General features: G+C 43.1%; 1 protein-coding gene across 5 annotated transcripts; it reads left to right on the top strand.

Annotated features, from left to right (window-relative positions):
• Nucleotides 1-895: 895 nt before the first annotated feature.
• Nucleotides 896-21,707, top strand: LOC110981121 (uncharacterized). 5 transcript variants are annotated; one of them, XM_087131077.1, is made up of 26 exons: nucleotides 896-1,316; nucleotides 3,820-4,251; nucleotides 5,097-5,194; nucleotides 6,036-6,134; nucleotides 6,455-6,529; nucleotides 6,733-6,777; nucleotides 7,570-7,710; nucleotides 9,402-9,644; nucleotides 10,120-10,782; nucleotides 11,202-11,255; nucleotides 11,734-11,805; nucleotides 11,990-12,037; nucleotides 12,600-12,689; nucleotides 13,385-13,432; nucleotides 14,161-14,226; nucleotides 14,551-14,637; nucleotides 15,338-15,427; nucleotides 15,727-15,831; nucleotides 16,386-16,572; nucleotides 16,993-17,103; nucleotides 17,784-17,944; nucleotides 18,401-18,523; nucleotides 19,360-19,468; nucleotides 19,993-20,092; nucleotides 20,444-20,551; nucleotides 20,670-21,707. In XM_087131077.1, exons 1-26 carry the CDS (start codon nucleotides 1,229-1,231, stop codon nucleotides 20,722-20,724), a joined length of 3,498 nt encoding a protein of 1,165 aa, XP_086987203.1. In that variant the 5' UTR covers nucleotides 896-1,228; the 3' UTR covers nucleotides 20,725-21,707. The 5 variants fall into 5 exon arrangements, with proteins under 5 accessions (XP_086987203.1, XP_086987204.1, XP_022094078.2 ...); XM_022238386.2 differs by having other exon boundaries at nucleotides 897-1,316; nucleotides 11,196-11,255; XM_087131078.1 differs by lacking the exon at nucleotides 7,570-7,710 and having other exon boundaries at nucleotides 11,196-11,255.
• Nucleotides 21,708-22,053: the final 346 nt, after the last annotated feature.

Raw genomic sequence — 22,053 nt, 5'->3', positions numbered from 1 at the left:
GTTGACCCTTTCCAAACGCGCATTAGGTCGACAAATTTCGCGCGTTGTGATTGGTCAACGCGTTGCTAACTTTTGGAGGCGCACTATCGTGAATCACCCGTATTGACGCTAATATAATTAGGGTGTTCCTCGCGGTTTTTATAAAGTGGTCCAAACTATAACACAGAGGAAAACTTGGCACTGGTTTTCACATTTGGAACCTGTTGTAGGGATATCGCGTGTTATGATTGTGATTACTTTTGAAACAAAATTACCATTCTATCGGCTCTGACTTTCAGAGCGTGTGAGCATTCAGGCATGCGCAGGAAGAATGTTAAATTTTGTATAACAAGTTCAGTTGGAGGCAGCATACTGTAATAAAACTTGCAGCAAGATTTATTAAATAGAAAATGTTATTCGCAAATCTTAATTTATCAGACGTGAAAGGGTTTTAGCTTTCTGGAAATGGCCTCAAATACATTTCAAGAAACACTTCTGTACGAATTCAATGTACTTTATTTGAGTACAAAATGTTTTATGGTAATGCGTAAGCGCCGACATATTTACAAGTTTACTTGCATAGGAAAGTTCATGTCTGACGTATGGGTTGACCCGGCGCATTCGTTGAAAAAAATGGGGTTGTTTGTCGATTTTGGAGCGTTTCCATCTAGCAGTGTAACGTGTTGACTCAACAAAGGAATAAACTCCAGCTATGAAACTAAATCATTGGCATGCAAATGATCCTTTGTGTCGCAGTAAAATTGGGGAAAATCCCGCGCTCGTATATTGGATGCGAAAATCGCTGAAGCATGACTCTGTCTTTGTGCAGAATCACCGATGGTTTGCGGGCCACACAAGCTATCGCCGGCAGACGGGAGTAAAAAAAATATTACTTTTGTGTGGAATGGCGCAGTCATTTTAAACAGATCTTTTCACTGTAGGAGGAAGTATGTGAGTGGTAAAAAAAAGCTGAATGCAGGCACTAGGTCTATACTCATTCGGGCGAGTGAGCTGTTTATACACGCCTCTATCAACAAATTGGGAAAATGGCGTCACCACAGAAAAGTTCGATTACTAGAAGTAGAAGACAAGCTGCAACGTTGGATCGTTTCTCCCCGTGAATTTGTCAACTTTGGTATTTGGAATTTACTTGGAAGGTACAACCAGTGACTGTTAGGTACAAGCTGTGAGGATTTTGTAGAACTTTTTTTGGCGGTACCAAAGAGATGTGACGTCGGTAACCAGTTTCATGATGAATGTAAGAGACGGAATTCCTATCGTCTGCGTGCTGTTCGCTGCTATCTTGGGGTTACCGGCTTGCAGCGCCAATCAATTTGGTAAGTCACACGGAAGTAGACTCATTATGGTTTATAACATACGTCTCTGTTCTGCCGTAAAATGAGGAAAAAATTGAACTGGAACTCGGCCTGAACGAAAAACGTGATTGGAGATGAAGCTATGACACGCTTCAAAGAATTGCATTGCAGTCATTGCTACTGAAACCCTACACGGTTGTTCGTTCATACTTTTGTGATCAGAAATGGAGATACAGTGTTCCATATTCAAAGAAAGCTTGGAAAAGACAACAAAGGCTTGCTTGTTTGAAACTTCAGCATTTCAGCTAAGCTCCTCCACAATTTTGTACGCTTCCAATAATTATTTGTTGTTCGATATGTAAAGCTACTGTTTATTTGAAGGTCCTTTCCTGGTGGGTGCTCAAATTAAGGGATTCGAATCCTACTTTTGACAAGGCTTGCGTCTTCTAACAAGGTGTGCTGTCTTACTAGAATATACAAAGGATTATAACTGGACTTTGGAGTACAGAAAATCTGAAGTTTTTAATTAGTGTGCAGACGATTTTCCTAGAGCTTAAGTCAATGCTGCAGGTGGGGCATATTTCACTCTGACAAAATAACAACTGTTACAACCCGCTGTGTGGATGTCGTTGATTTGCTAATCCTCCCTTTGTTTCTCCTGTTCCTTGTCTGCTTTATTGCTTTGCTGTCATTGTTGGACTATTCTGCTCTCGTTTTGCTCCAGTTCCTCTTGTTCTTCACGTTCTTGACTTTTTCGTTCTTGTTCCTGTTGATGTCTACATGTATTGCTCCATCTAGGCCAAAGCATTTCTAAGGCAAGCGGTTCCAATACGGCCTTGCCTTACGTGCGTGGAGAGCCCCGGGCGTGGTTCAGCTGTGAGACAAGGCGAAATCATTTCTTTGCGACATCATCAAGATACGAGGAGAATTTGCCAGACAGAGACATCGCGCTGTAGGCCTATTTCAGTCTTGCGCGGCCTGCTTTTGCTGACTAAAAGTTTGCAACGTCGCGATAAGGTAGTTCCTGGTACCATTTTGACAGAGCAGCTTACGCTGGCCAAGGGCATTTTCGTCCCAGCTATGTGCTGGGTAGACGTGGTGCTTGGTTCTGGCCCGGGAAACTGTGGGGTAATCATTCGATTGTATACCCCCCCCCTCAAAAAAGAAAGAAAAACTTGAATGGGTCGTCCTTGAATTGGCCTGTCGGCTAAAGAATACTAAATTGCGGCATGACCTAGTCAACAATCTAATGTCCTAAATAAATCGAGGTCACTGGACATTATCACATGCAGTAAAGTGATTAAAACTCTAGTGTTCAAAGCAAGGCGGCTAAAAAATGACGTGAATTGTCGCTTTTATATGCGCGTCATAGCCGCGTTTATGGAAAACTAGGTCGTTATATGCTGTAGCATTGTTAAATAAGACCTGTCCAGCCGTATGAAATTTGCTCACCCACATCTGAGCGGCATGTCTGAGGAAATTTAGCATTCTCAATCAGACGAAGGGCTCGTTTACTCACATTATGAGATGATCTTTTCCTCCAAGTTGTGTCACAGGGCATAATGAGATGTTTATAATTATTACTGCTGGACAAAATTGGGCTTAATGGTACGGAAATATGCGTGAGAAATGGATCAGGGGAACTCAACCGACTGCACAGAATATTCAAGTACCTTTTGACTTGTCTCTGTAAACACGATACACCGTGCTAACCTGACAAAAACTCTACTGAATTTTTTCCCAAAAGAGTTGGAAGATGATACGACGTACTGTGACAGAAAAAGAAAAACTTGAGCTACTTATGTTTCCGTATTAATGACGATTGTAATTCTGGTTTTTATCGTTCACTATCTTTGAAAAAAGAGTCTACTCTCTAAAGGCAAAACTCACTTCGCTCAAAAAAATGAGTCCCTCATAAATCCATAGACTCTAAATGTATGAAAATCACTCTAAAATTCAGGAGCCATACTTGACAACTCCTTTTTGAATTACCCTTTATATGACTCCTTAGCAGAGTGGGACTTTCACTCTTTGGGAGTGGTTTTCACTCTTTTTAAAGAGGTTTTCATTCTTTTGGAAAGGTTTATAAGTGACCCACTCTTTGTGAGATTGGGGTTTTTTCTCAATCTTTTTGCAACTAGAGAGCGGCCTGGGACTATACGACCTTTGAAAGTGTTGCCCTAGATATTGTATTGGCACATGACGCTTTATAACTAGCTTTTAACAACAGCTGTGTGCTTGCTGTTAAAGGGTTGAATGAAACGACTTCCTGATGATGGTCTATTTCCCTATACCGTAGTTAGTTTTGAGAGGAGACATTCGCTAAATTTTGGGTGCCATCTTGCCCTCGAGTCTCGATGCCCAGAGCCACATCCTTCGAAAGACGTTTGGCGTTTATATTCACTGCAGTGAAGAGGGCGCCTTTTGGATATGTCCATAACATCGGCGTTGACCGACATATGTGATCATAACTTAATCGCTCGATGAAAATGTATGAGCTCGTCTGTTTGTGTTTTGTACGCAGTTATCAAGCTGTGGAATTTTAGGGTTGAAGAGATCAACCCTGCGCAGTACCAGGTTGATGGATACACTGACGTGACATTCAGGGCTAACATGAAGTCCGAAGGCCCCGTTCCCCCGAGCGACCCCACTGGGAACATTAGCATCGTCTTTCTCGTTCTCAGCCTTAACGGTAGAGGCGGTGCACTGAACATTGGCAACGTGTCAACAGGCCTCGGGCCCGAGGACTTGTGGGAGGGGCGGAGCCTCCACTTACAGGCACGCGTTTGGGTCGAAATGGCAGTGTGCAACAACACGACGGCGGACCTGCATCTGTGCGCTGCGGGGAAGTTGAACGGGGTAACCGAGCACCTCGACGAGAAATACATAGACTGCCGCGAGCTGAACAAAGATATTGAAGAGGGCGGAGCCGGTCTGATCAACTGTAAAGTGGAAGGTATGTTAACCTTCATTTAGCAATCTATTTTATCGATCCCTAGTCTCATCCGCTCATCTGCTTTGAGTACTTCCTCATCCGTTGAAAAGAGCAGTGATGGTGGGAATATTCTTTAGTTGGTTGTGACTCGACGCGACGTAATGCAACACCGTTCTCGCAGGAGGCTGCGTTGCTAGGAACATTGCGCCCTCTCTTGGCCCCACTTGAGGCTTGCAGTTTCAGTAATGTGCGTCTAATATCTACTTTTTGGGTAGAATCAATTCTCTTTTCCTCACTCACCTCGCCGCTGCCTTTTCCAGTCGCTGATGGTCGCTGATGATGTTGTCGTCGTTGTATGCTTTTCATAAGGAGTAGTGTGAGTCCAGTGACGCTCACCAGCGGCGGGATTCTTGTAAGAGTTGGCATGTATGAGGATTCAAGCTTTGCACGGGGAGTGATGTAGATTGGTGGGGTTTCTCTTGCGCCACTTGTTAACCCTAACACTCCCCAGTCCTACAACAGGTGAAGGATTGAGGAATGTTAGGGTTAATTCTTGATCCTGTTATCTGTTTGACACCCCAAACACGTCACGCCTAAAATCCATTTCATTTATAGTTTACATACGAAAAGGTCCATGGAAACGACATTTGCCACGACATGGCTACCAACAAATGCTGAAGTTGCAAACATTTAAAGTCGTGGCGTAAAAATTTAATCCCTTTAGCTTTTCTGAACGTTCTCTGTGGTCGTCCTTCCTGACTGACAGTTGACGAGCAAGATAGATTTGGTTTTGTATTCTAGAGCTGCGTTCGACAGGTGATGTGCGGATGATTAATTTTTGTGAATGTTGACAATTTTCATGACAGGATCTGACGGTGTTGAGCCTTACATAATTGTACTTCCAGTTCTGTTGTCTGTTCTGATCGTGGTCCTTCTGGTGTTTTTATGCTGGAAGTGTTGCAAGGTAAGGATGCCATACCGATAAAGGCGCCTTTCGTACACGATGCGTTCTTTCGGCGTTTCACTTTCACGGACATGAAAATAGACCCCATTAACACAGCACACGTGGACCTTGCGTTGGGCCGTCAAAATCCCCGCGGGAGCGATTTGGATGGATACGCAACGATTGGAGCAAGTGTTGACGCGCATGTGAAAAAGCACCCCAAATCTGATTACATGTACTTGCAATGAATGCGGTGGTACCGAACTCACACTCACATTCTTCACCTTGACGCGCGCGTGCATTTGGCAAATCACGCCACCCTATTGGGTAGGGGCTAGTAACGCGCGCGTACCACCTGTCCACGAGCGTGGTGCCGCCGCTGTAATGGCTTTTAACTCTGCTGGTGAGTGGCTGTCGAATTACGATATATCGTTTAAATTTGGGGAGGTTAAAATAGGGGTGGTGAGCTGTGTGGCGTGGCATGGCGTGGCGTGGGTTGACTTGGGTCGGCTCAGTCAAGTCGGGTCTGGTTGGGTTGGACTGTTCCTTGTTCCTTGTATAAACAATTATTTATATCCAGCCATAAACGAAATTCAGTTCATACAGCATGCAAAATAAAGGAAGTGAACAAAATTATGAATACGGAAAAAAAGAAATATCAGTAAAGAAGCAACTAACCAAGCTGTAATATGCATGAGCTTGTCAAAGGCGGGCGATAAAAGAAACACTCAAACACTCGAACAATCAAAAGTAATTAAACAACAAGTAATGACGAACAAATTGAGCTGATTTTAACTAGAATAAATAAATTGGACTGGCTAAGTGAACAAGCACCCCTAACCACATATTTTTATCATTGCAGCGTCGCCAAAGTAACCTATCTGATGGTGAACAGCAGTCGGACTATTTGTCCCGACCACGGAAGAGTCTTGCACACATTTACGAAGATCTTTCCAACAGGGTAAGGATACATTCCCCGCGATAATCTTAGCAGTTGGAAGAGTATACATTAGACCCACACTTGAAAGCATTTTGTGTAAGTCTACGCCAAAGTGCATTACGTCTTTGTGTAAACTACATACCTTGTGCCTTGGGGACAGAACTAAATTATGCCTGCTTGGCTTAAACTCTAGACCTAAGTCTATACTGGAGTAGACGTCGAACCAAAACCCTAATTTCACTGAGTTCCCAATGAAGTCCATCCTCATTGAAGTGCGTCTTGCGGTGGTTTTTAGCCCGGTTGAAAAACAAGTTCCTGCAATGGTTTTGTTTTAACCACAGTTGTCCAGCGTCCACATGCCATTCAGAAGAGGACATAGAGATGATAAGGAGAACGACTACGAAATTACAGTTTCGGTAAGATTCGATACATGTTTTGCTGTTTCGAAGATTAGAAAATCGAGTTGAAGATGTATAATAAGGCATAGTGGGCTATTTTCAGTGATTTTTTTTTCAAAATTTTTAAAGGAAAACGTTGGAACGGTTGTTTTCCTGTTTTAACCGGAACATTGCAGGGAGTTCTTATTCAGTAAAGTATTTTGTAAATCATATCGTTTCAGCCTGATGCTGGCACAAGAAACGACGGATTTCAGGCAGAAATCGAGGTAAGACTAATGTTTGTAAACATGGGGAACTCCAGAATGAACGAATCATTGACTGCTACTTAAGAGAGAGCCTCTTCGTAAATAGTAATTGCCGATGATTTATCTCCTTATCAGGTGGACACATAAATTATTTTGATGACTAGAAGAGAACTACAAGGAAACAATGACATATGTTCTTGCCAATGACAGCATTTTTGTTCTGTGGTTTAAAGTGGACCTTATGCCCATTCTTCACTTTGGAAACCGTCTATAATAAAGGTCGGAAATGATCGGTGCTGTTTAAGCCAATGTTAGCAAAGACTGAGCAGAAGTCCATGAGAGCGACAGTGGTGGTTATGACAGGGACTGTGGTGACGATTTTGACATTGAAAGTATAGTAATCACTGTGTTTATTCTTGCACGACTGATGACCTTTGGGGAGGTTGTGAAGACGACGACGACGAGATCAGAAACATGACGATGACAGCATGTGAGCAATGACAGTGGTGACTTTAACGACCGATCTGACTCTAATGTGGGTTGTTCCAATGATGATCGCGAATATGGCCGTTTCATAGTAGTGCGCCACCAAGAGTTTGCAACTCATTGGCCATGCAGTCACAATGCGCAGAATTTGTCGATCCAATGCGCGTTTGGAAAGGGTCGACAAATTTCGCGCGTTATTGGCCAACGTAATGCAAACTCTTGGTGGCGCACGACTGTGAATCGCCCGAATTGCTACCACAGTGACGATGGCTTCTCGTCACTAGTCGGTGGACTTATGGCTCCACCGTTTACACTTCGCTGTCTCAGAGTAACAGCCGAGGTGGCACAAACGTCTCCGTACACGAAGAAACAGACGGCATGGAAACAGACGATATCCCAAATGCCACCCGCAGGGATCCATTTGCTAAGCGGCCGAGCCAGCCCAACCAGTATATCCTCGATGACCCAGTAAGCAAGATCTGCTGTTGGGTGGCGCTTTTCCGCTCGTTAATGTGCTGCCTAATCAGAAGCTTGCTTGCTCCCACGAGATTCCTTTTCGTCAAACCCGAGACTGCTTCTAGCCTCTACGCTTCCATTTTTCCATTATTTTTCTCCGTTTGTGCTCTTTTTTTGCCAACCAATTACAAGAATGCTTCTTACAGTGCAGACATCGGCTTGTATAAGAAATGTACCGGTGGGTCAACAAATTCGAAACTCAAACATTCAAAAACAACCTCATTCAAAATCGTATTCTTCGCATTTCTTTTTCACATGGATTTCAGATAAGTGGTTTAATTTGTTCCAACTTTAAAATTACGTTTCGGGAGGAAAGCACCCACCATGCAATAGATGCCAAGACTTTGGGTTGAGAATTATGATAATGACTAGTCGGTATCACTATTGTCCAGTTATGACACTCAAGCAAAACTCTGGAAAATTCTTATTCAAAATGAATTCCAAATGGGTCTGAAATGTTCTCCTGTGGAGTCACGAGGATAAAAGATAAACAGATTGGGCAATATTCAACCACGTTCTCGCAAGTAATTCAGCAGTTAAGCTGTCGGTATAAATGATAGTTTATGTATTGACACCAAACGAAACAACTTTGGGACTGAGTCAAAAAGCAGAAAAAACCAAGAATCTTAACTTTAACCCGAGCTTTGTGTGCATACTTTTCACTTAAAATTTCTTCTATGGCATTTTCTGTTTTGGCTTGCGCCGTTGGCAGTAGAGATGCAGAATATGCAATGACGCCCAAGCTCTAAAAAAAACTGTGCCCGTTTGACAGCCAGGACAAAGGATTATTTTGTTGCTGATGAATGGGCACAGGCCCTAGGCTCATGCACCTTCGCCAGGCTGACGTCGGCAACTGAGGTCAGGTGTCTGTTGGTCTCGCCAAAGAGTGCATAGGCCTACTCGAGTACATGTAAAGAGTGGCATAACCACTTCAACTGCGCTGACCTCATGCTTGTGCCGAAACGGGAGATTTTTGAGACACTCAGTGGCGGCGCACATACCAGTCCCACGGGGCTCAAGAGTTGACAAAAACAAAAGCCAACCGTTTACATGGGACTGATGTGTCTGCCGCCATCACGCGTCTCAAAGTCCGCCACTTTTTTTTAAACTTTGGCTTGCTAATTACAAATGGGTGATGAGGTACTTGAAGTCAAACTACGCCAGATGTAACTTAATAGCGTTGTTGTTGTTTTGTTTTAATGGCGCTTTCAGTAACTCAGGCTAGGCCTATTTGCGCCAATAGTTGTACGTTTATTCATAGACTTTATTAATCAGCATCACATCACGGCGTTAGGAAGAAAGTCCAGTTTTAGAGGCAGGAGGAAACCGGAGTACCCGGAAAAACCTGCGAGAGCGAGTATGGACTGGAAACCAAATGCACTTAAAGCCTGGGCCAAGACGGGACTCGAACCCGGGCCTCATTGGTGCAAACCGAGGAAAGAACCGCAACGCTAACCCGCTCCCCCAACTTAATAGCGGCTCCTTTGTTTGCAAAATGACCTGATAGGTACCGCCTGCAGTGGGAATTTACTCTAATATGTTGCCTTCTTTAATTAAGAGCTCACTTCTTCGAAGTAGAAAACCTTCCACTCAAACTGCCACTGTCTGTGTTTGTTTCGTTCCGCTGTGTCCGCGTCTGTCAGTCGCTGATCCGCCGGCTGAGCCCGCTCAAAAGCGAGGAGTTGCAGACACGCTTCTTTCTCGCAGGTGTCCCCTCAGGGGAGACCACCGATGAAATGGAAGAGTCCGATGACCTCGCGGGCTATTCCAAGTGCCTAGTAGATCCTGTGAGTAGACACGAGACAGCCGTAGATGCTGAAGCTTCCGTAGACTCTGTGCCAGTCGCTGCACCTGCATTCATCCTGCTAAAGACAGAGGAGGATGAGGTATTGTGGTTCGAATTGTGGATGGATATCTATTTCTGTCCTCAAATGTCAATTTTCTGTCCAAGTCTATCTTGTATTCTTCAAAAGAATTCGTAGGCCTCCATTGAGCACATTATCATGGAGGAAGGAATTCCTTCCTCGTTAGGCATATCAAATCTAACCTTTGCGTGATGAAATTTTACCTAGTATCGTATTCAAAAGTGATTTTCAAGCAGTATTTGCTACTAATATCCTTTGTAATTGATCAAAAGAACGAATGACCCATTTAGGTATTTCAAAAGGCAAAGTCGTTCGAGAATAAAGCACGCGTCCCACTCGGCTTATGGCCCGGCTGGATGTTGGAATACTGGACTGGCTCATTATCTCTTACCTGAACTTTCATAATCACTCTAAGAATGAGCTCTTTTCCCGAGTGTTTCCTGAATTTCCTTCTCTCTACTCTCTTCATTTTGGATACCACTTCTCTCCATCCCAGGGCACTTGGGGTCCAGAAGCTCTGAGGAACCGGGCCCCGTCGGTGGACATGCCTCTCTACAATGCTCCCGATATTCCTGTGGATTCCGATCCCGACTCCGATGCGGCATCGACTGACCCGAATCCAGACCAGCCCATCCAGTCCCCTCCCGCCTCCTCGAGCCCGTTGCCCTCGAACCCTGCACCTGATCAAATCTCAACGGATTCCGATCCCGAATGTGATCCCGAGTTCGACTCGCCTTACTTGCCGCCCGCTGCGAAGCCGCAGCTGCCAGACAAGCCGGAACTCCGATCCGTTTCTAACTGGAAATCTGACACGGATTCTGAAATATGTCCCTCTGAAGTACCCGTTTCCATTTATAGTACCTCGATTAGGGACACACGCAGGGACCACTATCCCAAGCCCAAGCCCCACCCTACCAACCCCTCTGAAATGACTAATCCAGATTCGGATGAGGATGATAAACCAGAGCCCCCTCCCAGACGGAGTCCAAAGCCACCCTTAATTATGGACACCGATCCTGGTCAATGGTCTGATCCGGATCAACCTCCCAGCGGCCCTGCCTCAGTATTCGACGCGAGACCAGTCGAAAGTAGCCACGAAGTGCCTCGTTATGAAGACACGCTTAGTTTGCAGAGTAGTCCCAGGATGCCAGACCACAAGGTATGCGCTCTTTAACATTCCAATGCAGCAAACTGAAAAATTGTAATTTGAGGGCAAATTAAAATCTCTCTCTCGTGTTGGTGTGAATTTTGGTCGATGAGCAAAAACGTGGCTTCAGAATATTGACTTGTATTTTTATGATGATTGAAACCAACACGGCTCATGTGACTTATTGTTTCATCAACCTTAATTTCGGGATTTATTCGAACTGTGCCGATTATTTTATGAAATAAAAAGTGACCCCTCCACCTTCTGTCTGGTTTTAGATCCGCCCCTGTCAAAAGAGGAGATGTAATAGGGTCCAAAATGGGCTATTGGTGGCTTTGGCAGATTCTGCCCCGTGGCTCGGTATTTGTAATGGTGGAAAAATTATCCTTGGCATTAAGATTCGGATCTTCCTTTTCTGTTGTCAGCCGCAGCTTCCGCCCAAACCTCGGAGAGATTCGGAGAAAGCCGACGATGAAAATGAAGAGGTAATAAGTTCCATTTCAAGTTATCTTCCTACAGTCCTGGTATACTGAACATGCAAATCTGTTGGCTTTGCAATCATCCTATATGCTGCTACCCACCACTGACGCCAACAGGCATGTTGTTGAAATAAAATCTACTTTATGCCCGGGCCGAGTGTTCACGAAACATCGTTGGAAAATTGAATATATTATTTTTTTTATCAATGGTGAGTTCCCATTTTGTCACGTGATATTGGCAGCCACCTGTCCTAAGTTCGCAGGAATCGTCAGGTTTGCGAACTGGACTTTCCTGGGGTCAGGCCAAAGAGCGAAAATCTCAGTCTTTGGCTGTTTGTATGTACATGATAAAATACCCACTTCAAGTTTTATTCAGAGCAGACATTAACTCCAATCCATTCGAAACTGACAGGTTCTTTTCAATAGGAACATCTTTGCATGCAACTTGAAAATAAAACGAGGAACTTAACCATTTTTTCTATAGGCAAATCGCCCACCTCGACCTCAGCTGCCCTCGAAGCCGCTGAAATTGAGCAAGTCTGACCCCGGTACTCGTGTAAGTCTGCTGATTGGCGGATGACAACGCCTTCGTAAAACCGGAAGATTTTTATTACAGCAACTAAACCTCTGGTGGTTGTTAAATTAATGTAAAAAAAACACAAACACAATTGTTCGTTTATTGGTTTATATTTGAAAACGTTTGGAATAAATATTGTTTGATCACTTTCTTATTTCCTTAGAAAAAAGAAAAAGATAATGAAGACTGGAGCAGCCGAAGTACTTCAAGTGTAAGATTTAGTTATGATAGCCTTCGAGGGACATAATTCACAACGTTGCAAAAATATTCAAGATTAGTCGTGAATATTTAGGTCCCTGCGGGGCCCCCGTACTCAATTTACTGATTGCATTCCTCTCCTCTCTTGTCGTTTTTGTTTTGTTTGTTCGATTATTCATAGCGCCCTCTGTCACCGAGGGACTGTCCGAATTAGTCCATCTATTCACCATGCATTGTGATATTTAATCACAAAATTAATCGCAGATAATTACAAAGCCCGAAGCCCGAAGTGTAGTCGTTCTCAGTGCTTGAATAAGACAAAGCAGATTTTGTTGATGATAAGATATGTGCCACGTCCATAATTCGGTTTCCATTTCAAAACACGCAAATGACTTTGAGCCATAACTCATTATTCGTCCGAGCATGACACTTATCTGCAGTTAAACTTTTCAAAGATCCTATTTGTAGGATCACTTGGAATGAAGAGAAAGCATCTGTATGATACTTTGCTCCTAAACGTTATCTCCAGAGAATGCTCGAGAGTGGATGAATTTTTTTGTGTCGTTCAATATTAGACGTCCAAGCCAGCGCTGAAGGCAAAACCCCCGTCACTTTCACTTTACAAGCCTCAAGCTGACTCCGAGGAGTCCAACATGTCAAACTTTGTGAGTTTACATGCAACAGATGAATACTACTGATATTTTACTGCAGTTTCAAACCTGCTGTTTTTCTTTTAACCTCGATGCATATACAGTTCCACTTTATCGAATCAATTCAACTGTTTACTATTGGAAACTTTCTCTACGCGAAGTTGTGACCAAATGTGTCATTATATAACTTAGGGCAAACGAAATTGTGACATCATCGAACAAAATCAGACCAAGCTGGTGGTAATTTTGTTCCTGGTTTGATGCATCACCCATTTCGCATCCCAACGAAAATGAACCACTTACGGGAGAGAAATGTTGATGGTTCCCATTGATTTCCTTGGTGAAGATTCTCTTTACGGCGTTCCACTCGAAAGACTGGCTCTGTTTTCAAAGCTGAGTCGCAGTTAATTTAGATCACGTATTTCTAGACCATGATAGCAACTTTGATTTAGTGTTGTCAGGCAAGTTTTAATGTTATACAAATATTTGACTCAAAAGTGTTCCCTTCGTGAAATTAATGACATCCTAGATTTCTGAGGTACAAGTGGCAGTCAATCAAAACGAAATCATTGTTTACTTATGAACTGTCAAAAAGAGCCTAAATATCTCCCCGAAACAGCTTTAAAAAGGAAGTAAGCCACAAAAACTTTCAGAACTAAAAGTAAAGTTACTTCCCGACCTCTTTATGAGCGTTTGACTTTGTTTTTCAGCCGGATGTAAAACTAAACGCGTTGAGAAGTCCATCATCTTCACAGAAGGTAAAGTCACTGTGTATTCTCAGCTTTGGCAGTGTCTTATCCCTAAACCTCTGCAAATCTTCCCACTTTTTTTTATTGGAGCAGTTTTGATTTTTGTTCATTGCTATTGGAACAATGGTCTCACAAGCTCTACCGCGGCATTGTGGTTGGACTCTTGAAAGCGTAGCCACGTGTGCTGATGATACATATTCAATAGGAGGGATACTCTTTTTGACAGACACGATAGAAAATTCCACCGTTACGGGCGATTCACAAAAGTGCGCCACCAAGAGATTGCAACGCGTTGGCCAATCACAATGCGCGAAATTTGTCGCCCCAATGCGCGTTCGGAAAGGGTCGACAAATTTAATTATCTTATCAGTTGTTCGTGATTTGCAAATACCATTTTGTCACTTGTCATTGTCATTTTATTATTTGAGCAATAACAACATTACTGATTACTTTAGGTTACTCTACACAGATATAAGTGTTTGGAGCCAAGTTTAATACTCTAACACTTTTCATTGTTATTTCTCTGGAGATGACCTCTTGGCCAGAGTTGGTCCGCGTCTGAATCATTTGCCTCTGGCTTGAAATTTTGCTGGACTTTCTGGGAACTGGCTGTAGCCACCACCATAGACTCACGCGTAATTTCAAGCCGCAGCCAAGTTATCCGAATGATCGAGGCCATTAACTCAACAGCTGTTTGGCTTGTTAATTAATTGCCTTTTGTCTCCTTGGCGTTTTAGAAGCCTTCTGTCGATCAAAAGGTCATGGACATGGCCATCAGAAGGGCCCGAGACAGCACAGCCAAGGTCAGTCAATTTTCTCCTCATTTGAACTTTTTCATCAGCCTGATCCTGTTCTTGGAGTTTTTGCCACGCTGAACGTGCTAACGTAACAAACTGCAATTTGCTAAATATGATTCCTTTTATCCAATTTGGCTGACATTTTACCGATATACAAGTGGCCATTTCCAAAGTTTTATCAGATCAGGAATCTGACAGAGAAGAACCCACGTACACCAGCTGAAAGAAGGGTGGAAACAATTCTTTTTGGAATTGGGTAGTTTTGTAACGAAGTAGTGGAATATCTTTACTTTGAGAAGAAACTTCATTCTTTCGTTTTTGTTGCAACAGTCACCCAACTCAGATGAGCTTGACAGAGGTCCCTCTATGCCACATCATGCCTCTGCTTCACCAACTACACCAAAGCCCACGGATTCGGTAGGATATCTTTCTCACGCAACCGGTCTTGTGAATGCGTTATTAATTATCGTCTGTTTAAAAATCCAAAAAGACTGGTACTTTATATGAGGATTAAATGGCATATAACTAGTTTGTTCTTTATTTGCTCAGAGTGAAGGTGCACCTATGCTTAACCTTCTGCAAGTTAAGAGAAGCAAAACGAAGGCTGGTGACGAGGCCTTATCTAGTAGTGCTCCCCTCTTATGGAATTCTCTTCCGGTCTCTTTGCACTCTGAACCCTGTCTTGATACCTTTTAAAGACAACTGAAAGCTTACTTTTTTTGAAAAATTATCTTGGCTTTTTTAGTTTGGTTTGTTTATATTATATTGTTTGTTTATATATATTATATATTTTTAATACTAATATTTTATTTGATATAATTCCTGTTATGAAAAGCGCTATATACATAAAAATTGTTGTAATTATTTATTATTATTATTATTATTGATATCGTTTTCCTCAGGTTTTTTTCCGAATACTAACAGCCATACAAATTTGCAAAATATATGGATGACACTTTCAAGAAATGTTCAGCTAAAAAATCAATTGAAATAGAATTCCACTGAATAGGGCCTAATCAAGGTTCAAATTGAATAATCTATGATTGTGAGCAATCCGTAAGCAGCTACATGTTTTTGGATTCTCGCAGTGGTAGCAATTATCATATCTTTCTTTCAGGATTTCGTGCAACTTGTCATGGAGAACTACCTGTCTCTCATGTACGAGATGTCGAAGGGAGACGAAGACTACGAAGTCGCGATCCAGAATGTAAGAAACCGACTTCATGACAGATACAAATAACCTGTACTGAAAAAATCTCAAATGCTTCAACTAACCTCATATTACAGACGCAATTTTAAGCAGTATTCTCTGCAAAAATGTTATTTCCTTTGTCGCTTCTTTAAGGACTAAAACGATGAACGAACCTCATCTTTTCAATAGTTCAACTTTTATTTCGATCAGCATAATGACCTTTGCTGCCAAACAGTGAATATTTTATTTTTGATAATCAAGGGAATCGATGATCTTTGCGGCAGGTTCATTCCTTTTCGTTTAATACCCGACAGGAGCAGGACAAACTCAATGCCGACGACAGTCCAGCTGTAGAGCCTCGTACGCTCAGACGCAGAAAGTCCTACGCTGCTCAGTTGACGCTCAAGCGGAAACGACTGGTTAGTCCACCATTTTGTCTTTAAGCTGGTTTTTGTTGCTTGGATGAAGGTCTACAAAAAGCTTCAAAGCGCGTAAAATGCTCCAATACGTACCATCTCATCAGAAATGCTATAAACAAAGTTACTTTTTGGGCCTCAAAAAAGCAATATTGCACCCCCATGGGACTTCTGGATACGCCTTTGTCTATAGTATTTGGGCTGTGCAAAGACAAGGGGCTGCTAGCTTGGCCATATTCGATTAGCTCCCATATGTCGACCAGTTTAGGTCAGTTTTTCCTGGCAGTCTACATGCAGGATGCCAGGCAAAATCGGCCAGTGGTTTACTGGGGGAAAGTTGGACGACACCTATCAGTCCAACACTTTTTCCCTTGGTAACCCATGCACAAAACACATTGGTTGACAACATTCGTGGCTCAAATCTGCCCTAAATGGTGGCTGGTGGACTTAGCCCTCCAAAATTTGATACTTTTTGGCAGGAGCCACTCCATTATCGCGAGAGTACCTTTCGTGACTGCCTGTGCATATGCTAATGTGCTCATTGATGTGTGTTTCAGACGGTGCATTCAGCAGATGTGTATGTCAATTTGTGGAACAAGTCCTTGGAGTTAGATCGCGCCAATCTGACAGTGGATAGAGAGAAACCCTTGGGCGAGGGTCAGTTTGGGAAAGTGTACAAGGGATTTGCCAGAGGGGTCAGAGGTCGAGAAGGGGTCACCGTGGTGGCTGTCAAGGAGTTGAAAGGTCAGAGTCCCAAATATTGTAGGTGAAAAAGATAGCTGCAATGCCAAAGGAGGAAAATACGCCAATAATTTTGCTCTGAAAAGTGTTTTTTGTCAGTGGCCAAGGATACAAAAAGATGTCCAGAGTCTGTGCCCATGCTTAAAGCTAAACCCCTACCCTTTGAAGTGTTTTCTAGAAAATTTGGTATTGAATGTTGCTATCAAGCCTCCACTTGGCAAACTCTCCATGCACAATGAGAAATATTGTCTGTTATCCTGCAACTGAAAGTGCAGGCCACGGCAATGATTGTCACTCAAGCCTTCCAAACAACCTTTTCCCATGTGCTCAAAGTTTGCTTCTTTGTAGCACACAGACAGCGCTCGTCGGCCGTCTTTGGGTGTCCGTCGTTTTCAATTCGGCTTTTTTGTTTTCCACCGACAGACGGGGCAGAGACGGATGACAAGAACGAGTTCTTGAAGGAGCTGGCCATCCAGTCCATAATAGAGAAGCATCCACACGTGGTCGAGATTCTCGGTTGCTGCATACGAGACGGTGAGTCTGTTAACCCAAATTCCAAAGTAAAAATTAGGAAAGCGAAAGAAACGAGAGAAGCGAGATGAAGGTTGACAAAAATCACCAATTTGCATTAAAAACTCCCAATTGACTCTCTCCAGCCAATGATTGTTTAAACGTTTTAGCCTGATGAGTGCTTTGTTCATATCCCTTCCCCTCATAAATTTTCCCGTGGGGTTTGCATCCCCCTGAAAAAAAAATGGCGACACCCATGCATGTAGTAGGTCATATACAAGGAGTATTTCCAATTATGTAACCAAGGAGTGCAGCTTGTAAGCCTGTAGAAGCCAGTATAGGGATGAGGCATAATTGCTTTAAAAATGAAAGTGGGCAACACGATTGGTTGATCATTCATTCTACTGGCTCACAAAAACAGTTTTATAAACAAAATTGTGTCGAACATAGCCTGCTTTAATAAGGTTTTCTTCCATACCAATAATAACACCCTAAGAGTATTTTCAAAAATTACATGACTGCCATAAAGACAGTTTGCACACTGAGCTACCGTCATCTTGATTGGAGAATGACGTCATTTTGAATTCTTTGTAACAACCATTTCAAAGAATGTTGTCGACCTGTTTCTTGGCTTTTTTGTTCAAACGACTCAATGCATCAGTGTCAACGTTTAGATCTGTTATCCCTGTCTTTGATTTTCGCAGAACCAATTTGCATCATCACCGAGTACCTCACGGGCGGCAACCTCCTGAGCTTTCTGCGGGGGAAATCGCCCAAGAAGACCGGACCAGACTTGATTCGGCACTACCTCGCCAAATTCGGCCTCCATATCGCCAGGGGCATGGCACACATCTCCAAGAAGGAGGTAAGTCAAGTGACGATCTTACGTGGCAGTCACCGCCCGTCTTTCAGTTCAACACTAAAGCTTACGTCCATCAGCGCTGGGTTTGGCCTTTTAAAATTTTATGAGAGTGTATGATAGAATAGTCCGATAAGACACCATAACAGCGGTGGCACCACACTCATAATGCACATTCTTGAGCTTGACGCGCGCGTGCATTTTGCAAATCACGACACCCTATTGGTCGAGGAGGCATGTAACGCGCGCATACCACCTGTCCACGAGCGTTGTGCCACCACAGTGGTGACTTTTTATTCTGGTGGTTTAATTACACCATAATTTAGGTATATCTCAGTGGTCCGTTTTCACCAACAACCCTTCCACAAACTTTGCTGTTAATCAAGGTGTGTTGGTCCATGTGTTCGCACAAAAGATAATTCCCGACGTCACCGTATATGGCTTTTGTTACCATGACAACAGATAGTTCACCGGGATCTTGCCGCCCGCAACATCCTCATCAGTGAAGAGGAGGTCTGCAAAGTAGCCGACTTCGGATTCGCTCGGGACGTCTTCGGCATTGAGTACTATCGACGTGCCCCTGACGTAAGTTACCAAGTATTTCCCCTTCAGCTACCCATATAGCGGCAGGGGCCAGATGGGTGTGTAGGCCATACTAGTCTATAATGCCCACAACAATGGCCGTATCCGAAATGGGCTTCCAGAGCTACGGCTAGGTCTATTGTCTACGCGTCTCCACAGATTGCCAATGGAGTGAGGACCTAGACCTAGCTCTAGACAACAGATTCGGACGTAGCCAATATCTCCTAATTTGAAAGTTATTCCTACCGTAGCTAATACAGGGTGTTTCAACTTAATCTGCCTGCCAAAGGAGCTGCGTGCGTGTGCGTGCTGGTCTGGTCTGGCCTGGCCTTTTGGAGGGCGATAGTTCGAATGCCACCATAGTTCCGATTAATTTGTTTCGAAAGACTGGAACTTCCAATAGTTCACGAACCTAAAACTAGACAGGCCTAAAACGAATGTGATGTGCATCCCACAAAACGATTATGTGCCAAAATCGTGTCCGGATCACATCAGTTCACATCCCGTTAAATAAAATTCTTTTGAAAACCCTGCACCCAACTTAACCTCAACCGTTTAATTACATCATGCAAATCACCGACCGAAACAGACTTCGTCTATTGTCAAATTACTCACTTGCATCTCTGGCCAAAATATTTATTGCCAAAGTAGGTATCATTCCAGAATCTAAATCCTCTTGGTGAGTATAACAGATTACTATAAGACTACAGTCTTCTGTCGAGATAAACAATTGTGGTTTGTTTAGGTCAGTGGTGATCACTGATCGGCGGTGGCTACACAGCCTTTTGTAATTTAGAAAGCGAGGTTGGTCCACCTCATGTCCTTTATTGCCTATTCAGAAAGCGCCAATTCGCTGGTACGGGCCCGAGTCGATCCTGGACAACGTTTTCAGCACGAAATCAGACGTCTGGTCTTTTGGCATCTTACTCTTCGAAATTGCCACGCTTGGTAAGTCTCTAGCGTTATTTGAAACTAGAATTATTTTATACGCCTTTTGTACGCGCGCGTTATATGCCTCTTCGACCAATAGAAGATGGTAATTATCCAGGCGTCAAACTGAAGAATGTACGTATGATTGCGGTACAAAGGAGAGTCTAATCCAGTTAGTCTGTACCCTTGGTTCGTTCTTATTCAACGAAGTTAGATTTGAGTAATAAACACAGGCTTGTTTACAGGATACACGCCAAGCCAGAATCAGCAGGGAACAAGACACAACAACTAACATCATATATCTCATTCTGTTGGACTAGTAATTCGTTTGTCCAATGGGCATTTGCTCTGCTTAATTAAATGGGCAGACCAGTTCCCAGAAATCATGTTAGCGGCTGTTGCTCACACGGCTCACCTTTCCCCTTGTGTTCCTGCGTTCAGAGTGGTTCAAGGCTGCAGCCGGGATTGTCCGGAACGATACGGGGAGTATTATTTTGGATTTAACCTTAGAATTGAATTTTCTTTCCTTTTTTTTCAATCAGGGAGGGTGGCGCCCTACACAGGCTGTACCAACGAGGAGGTCAGGTTTAAGGTGTCTGCCGGCATGCACCCCAATAGACCACCGAACTGCGACACCGAGCTGTGAGTATCGATACCAACAAAAATATCGATTTTCGATCACATTTCAGCATGGAAGTTGTCGTATGATAACTAAGGAATATCAACAATCAAGGAGCAATTTTCTTTCCGAAAAACCCTCGGGAAAATTGTATTGCAAATGCATTCTATTCAGCTTCCAACGAATCTATTTCAAGTGCCATCTCCTGAAAGAGAGTTCCTTTCAATCATTTTTTCCTCTCCAACAAATCCCTCATAATCACTAAATTGGGATACCATGTGGTAGCACACATTGTCATTAACAACACGATGTATCTACCACGTGGCCCACCACGAGTCAAATCACGCGCCCTCTTTGACATTTGACCCTTCCAGGTTCAAGATCATGAAAAAGTGTTGGTCGAAGAAGGCAGAGGACCGCCCTTCGTTCGTGGATCTCGTGGACATCTTTGAGGACGTCCAGAGCCTCTATCCGGACCCGTCGTAAGTATAGGCTTCAAATTGAAGGAAGAGTTTTTTTCAAACTTTTTTTTTACATATTGTTCATAACCTTTGCGTGTGTACCCCACTATAAAAATTCGTGGTTTTTTTACACCTTCAGCAAATTTGACGATGAGTTCTTGATGAACGAACAAGACGAGGAAGAGTCATTCTAGTGGGTCACGTTGCCAAGAGACAAAAACAAGATCAGCAAGTAGGCTCCCGGGATGAAACCGACACCAGTCTCGCAAAAACAGAGTTGATGAAAAGATTGACTCGGAAGCTCGAGGGCATTAAAACAGGTCACGGGTGTTTGCCGTGGGAATTCCGTCAGATGACTGGATCGTAATAACTCTGAAGATGTTTACGCTAAACTGTACACTCAGCTGATTATTGTCAAAGTTAATGCAAAAGAGAGCGTAACTGCTTAGAATGCTACTAACCATGTCACTCAGTTTTGTAATAGACTCAGTTACACTGCTTTTAATTCATTTCAGAATTGTACATCTTTTCTTAGGTTTTAAGATATGAACGTACACAAATCAAACAAGGCAAAATGTCAGCCTGCAGCCATGTTAGAAATGGGCTTCCAGAGCCATGGCTATGCCTATCGTCAGCCTGTCCCCACGTATTTCCAATGGCGGGAAGACTTGCCACACAAACATTAAAACCACAGTAATATCATACACGTAGAACATGTCGCACGCCCTCTGGCGCCGCACTTGGAAGGAGACCAAGCCATAGGAGCAAGTTATCGATTGGTTTAAATTGATCTAATGGAAACTAATGAAATTTGAAGACAAATTAAAGCCCTGTCTCTGTCAGTGCGATAAATAGCGAAACTTTTTCTCCTCGATAAAATTCTGTCTAAAGTTCCAACTTCTCTCTGTACTGAGATTTGTCAAAAAAGTGTAAACGCTGAAATTTCAGGAAAACGGGTTATGCTCGGAGTGAAAGGAAATGACATGATTTGCAAAGCCTAGACGAACGAAGTTCTTATTATAATTTGTGGATATTTGTTTTTTCTGATTGTACGTGTATAAAAGTCAAAGTATGCCTCTGGACTTTTCATTGAAGAAAAAAATGGATAAGCGCATAACACGTATAACCACGTCGTTGCCAATATTATTTAAATAAACAGCGATCTACCCAGAGTTTGGACTTCCGTGAATTATGACGCTTGAATGTTTTAGGGTCAGATCACTGTGTATTATTACATTTATTCTGGATATATATTACTTTTTGGAAAATTGTGTTGATTGTACGCCTAGTCCGTTAGTGCAGTTTTCTGTAACATTGTACAATACGGGCGTTTCACAATAGTGCGCCCCCAAGAGTTTGCAACGCGTTGGCCAATCATAATGCGCGAAATTTGTCGACCCGATGCGCGTTTGGAAAAGGTCGACAAATTCCGCGCGTTGTGATCGGCCAACGCGTTGCAAACTCTTGGGGGCGCACTATTGTGAATCGCCCGTGTTGTACTTTTCGAATTCCAAATAGTCCGA

The sequence above is a fragment of the Acanthaster planci genome, linkage group LG21 (assembly GCF_054643075.1).
Source record: "Acanthaster planci isolate LZ-2023a linkage group LG21, COTS_SCS, whole genome shotgun sequence".
In the NCBI taxonomy this organism is placed as follows: Eukaryota; Metazoa; Echinodermata; class Asteroidea; order Valvatida; family Acanthasteridae; genus Acanthaster; species Acanthaster planci.
Note: the sequence above shows the minus strand (reverse complement) of the source record. Positions and strands in the feature narration are given on the sequence as shown.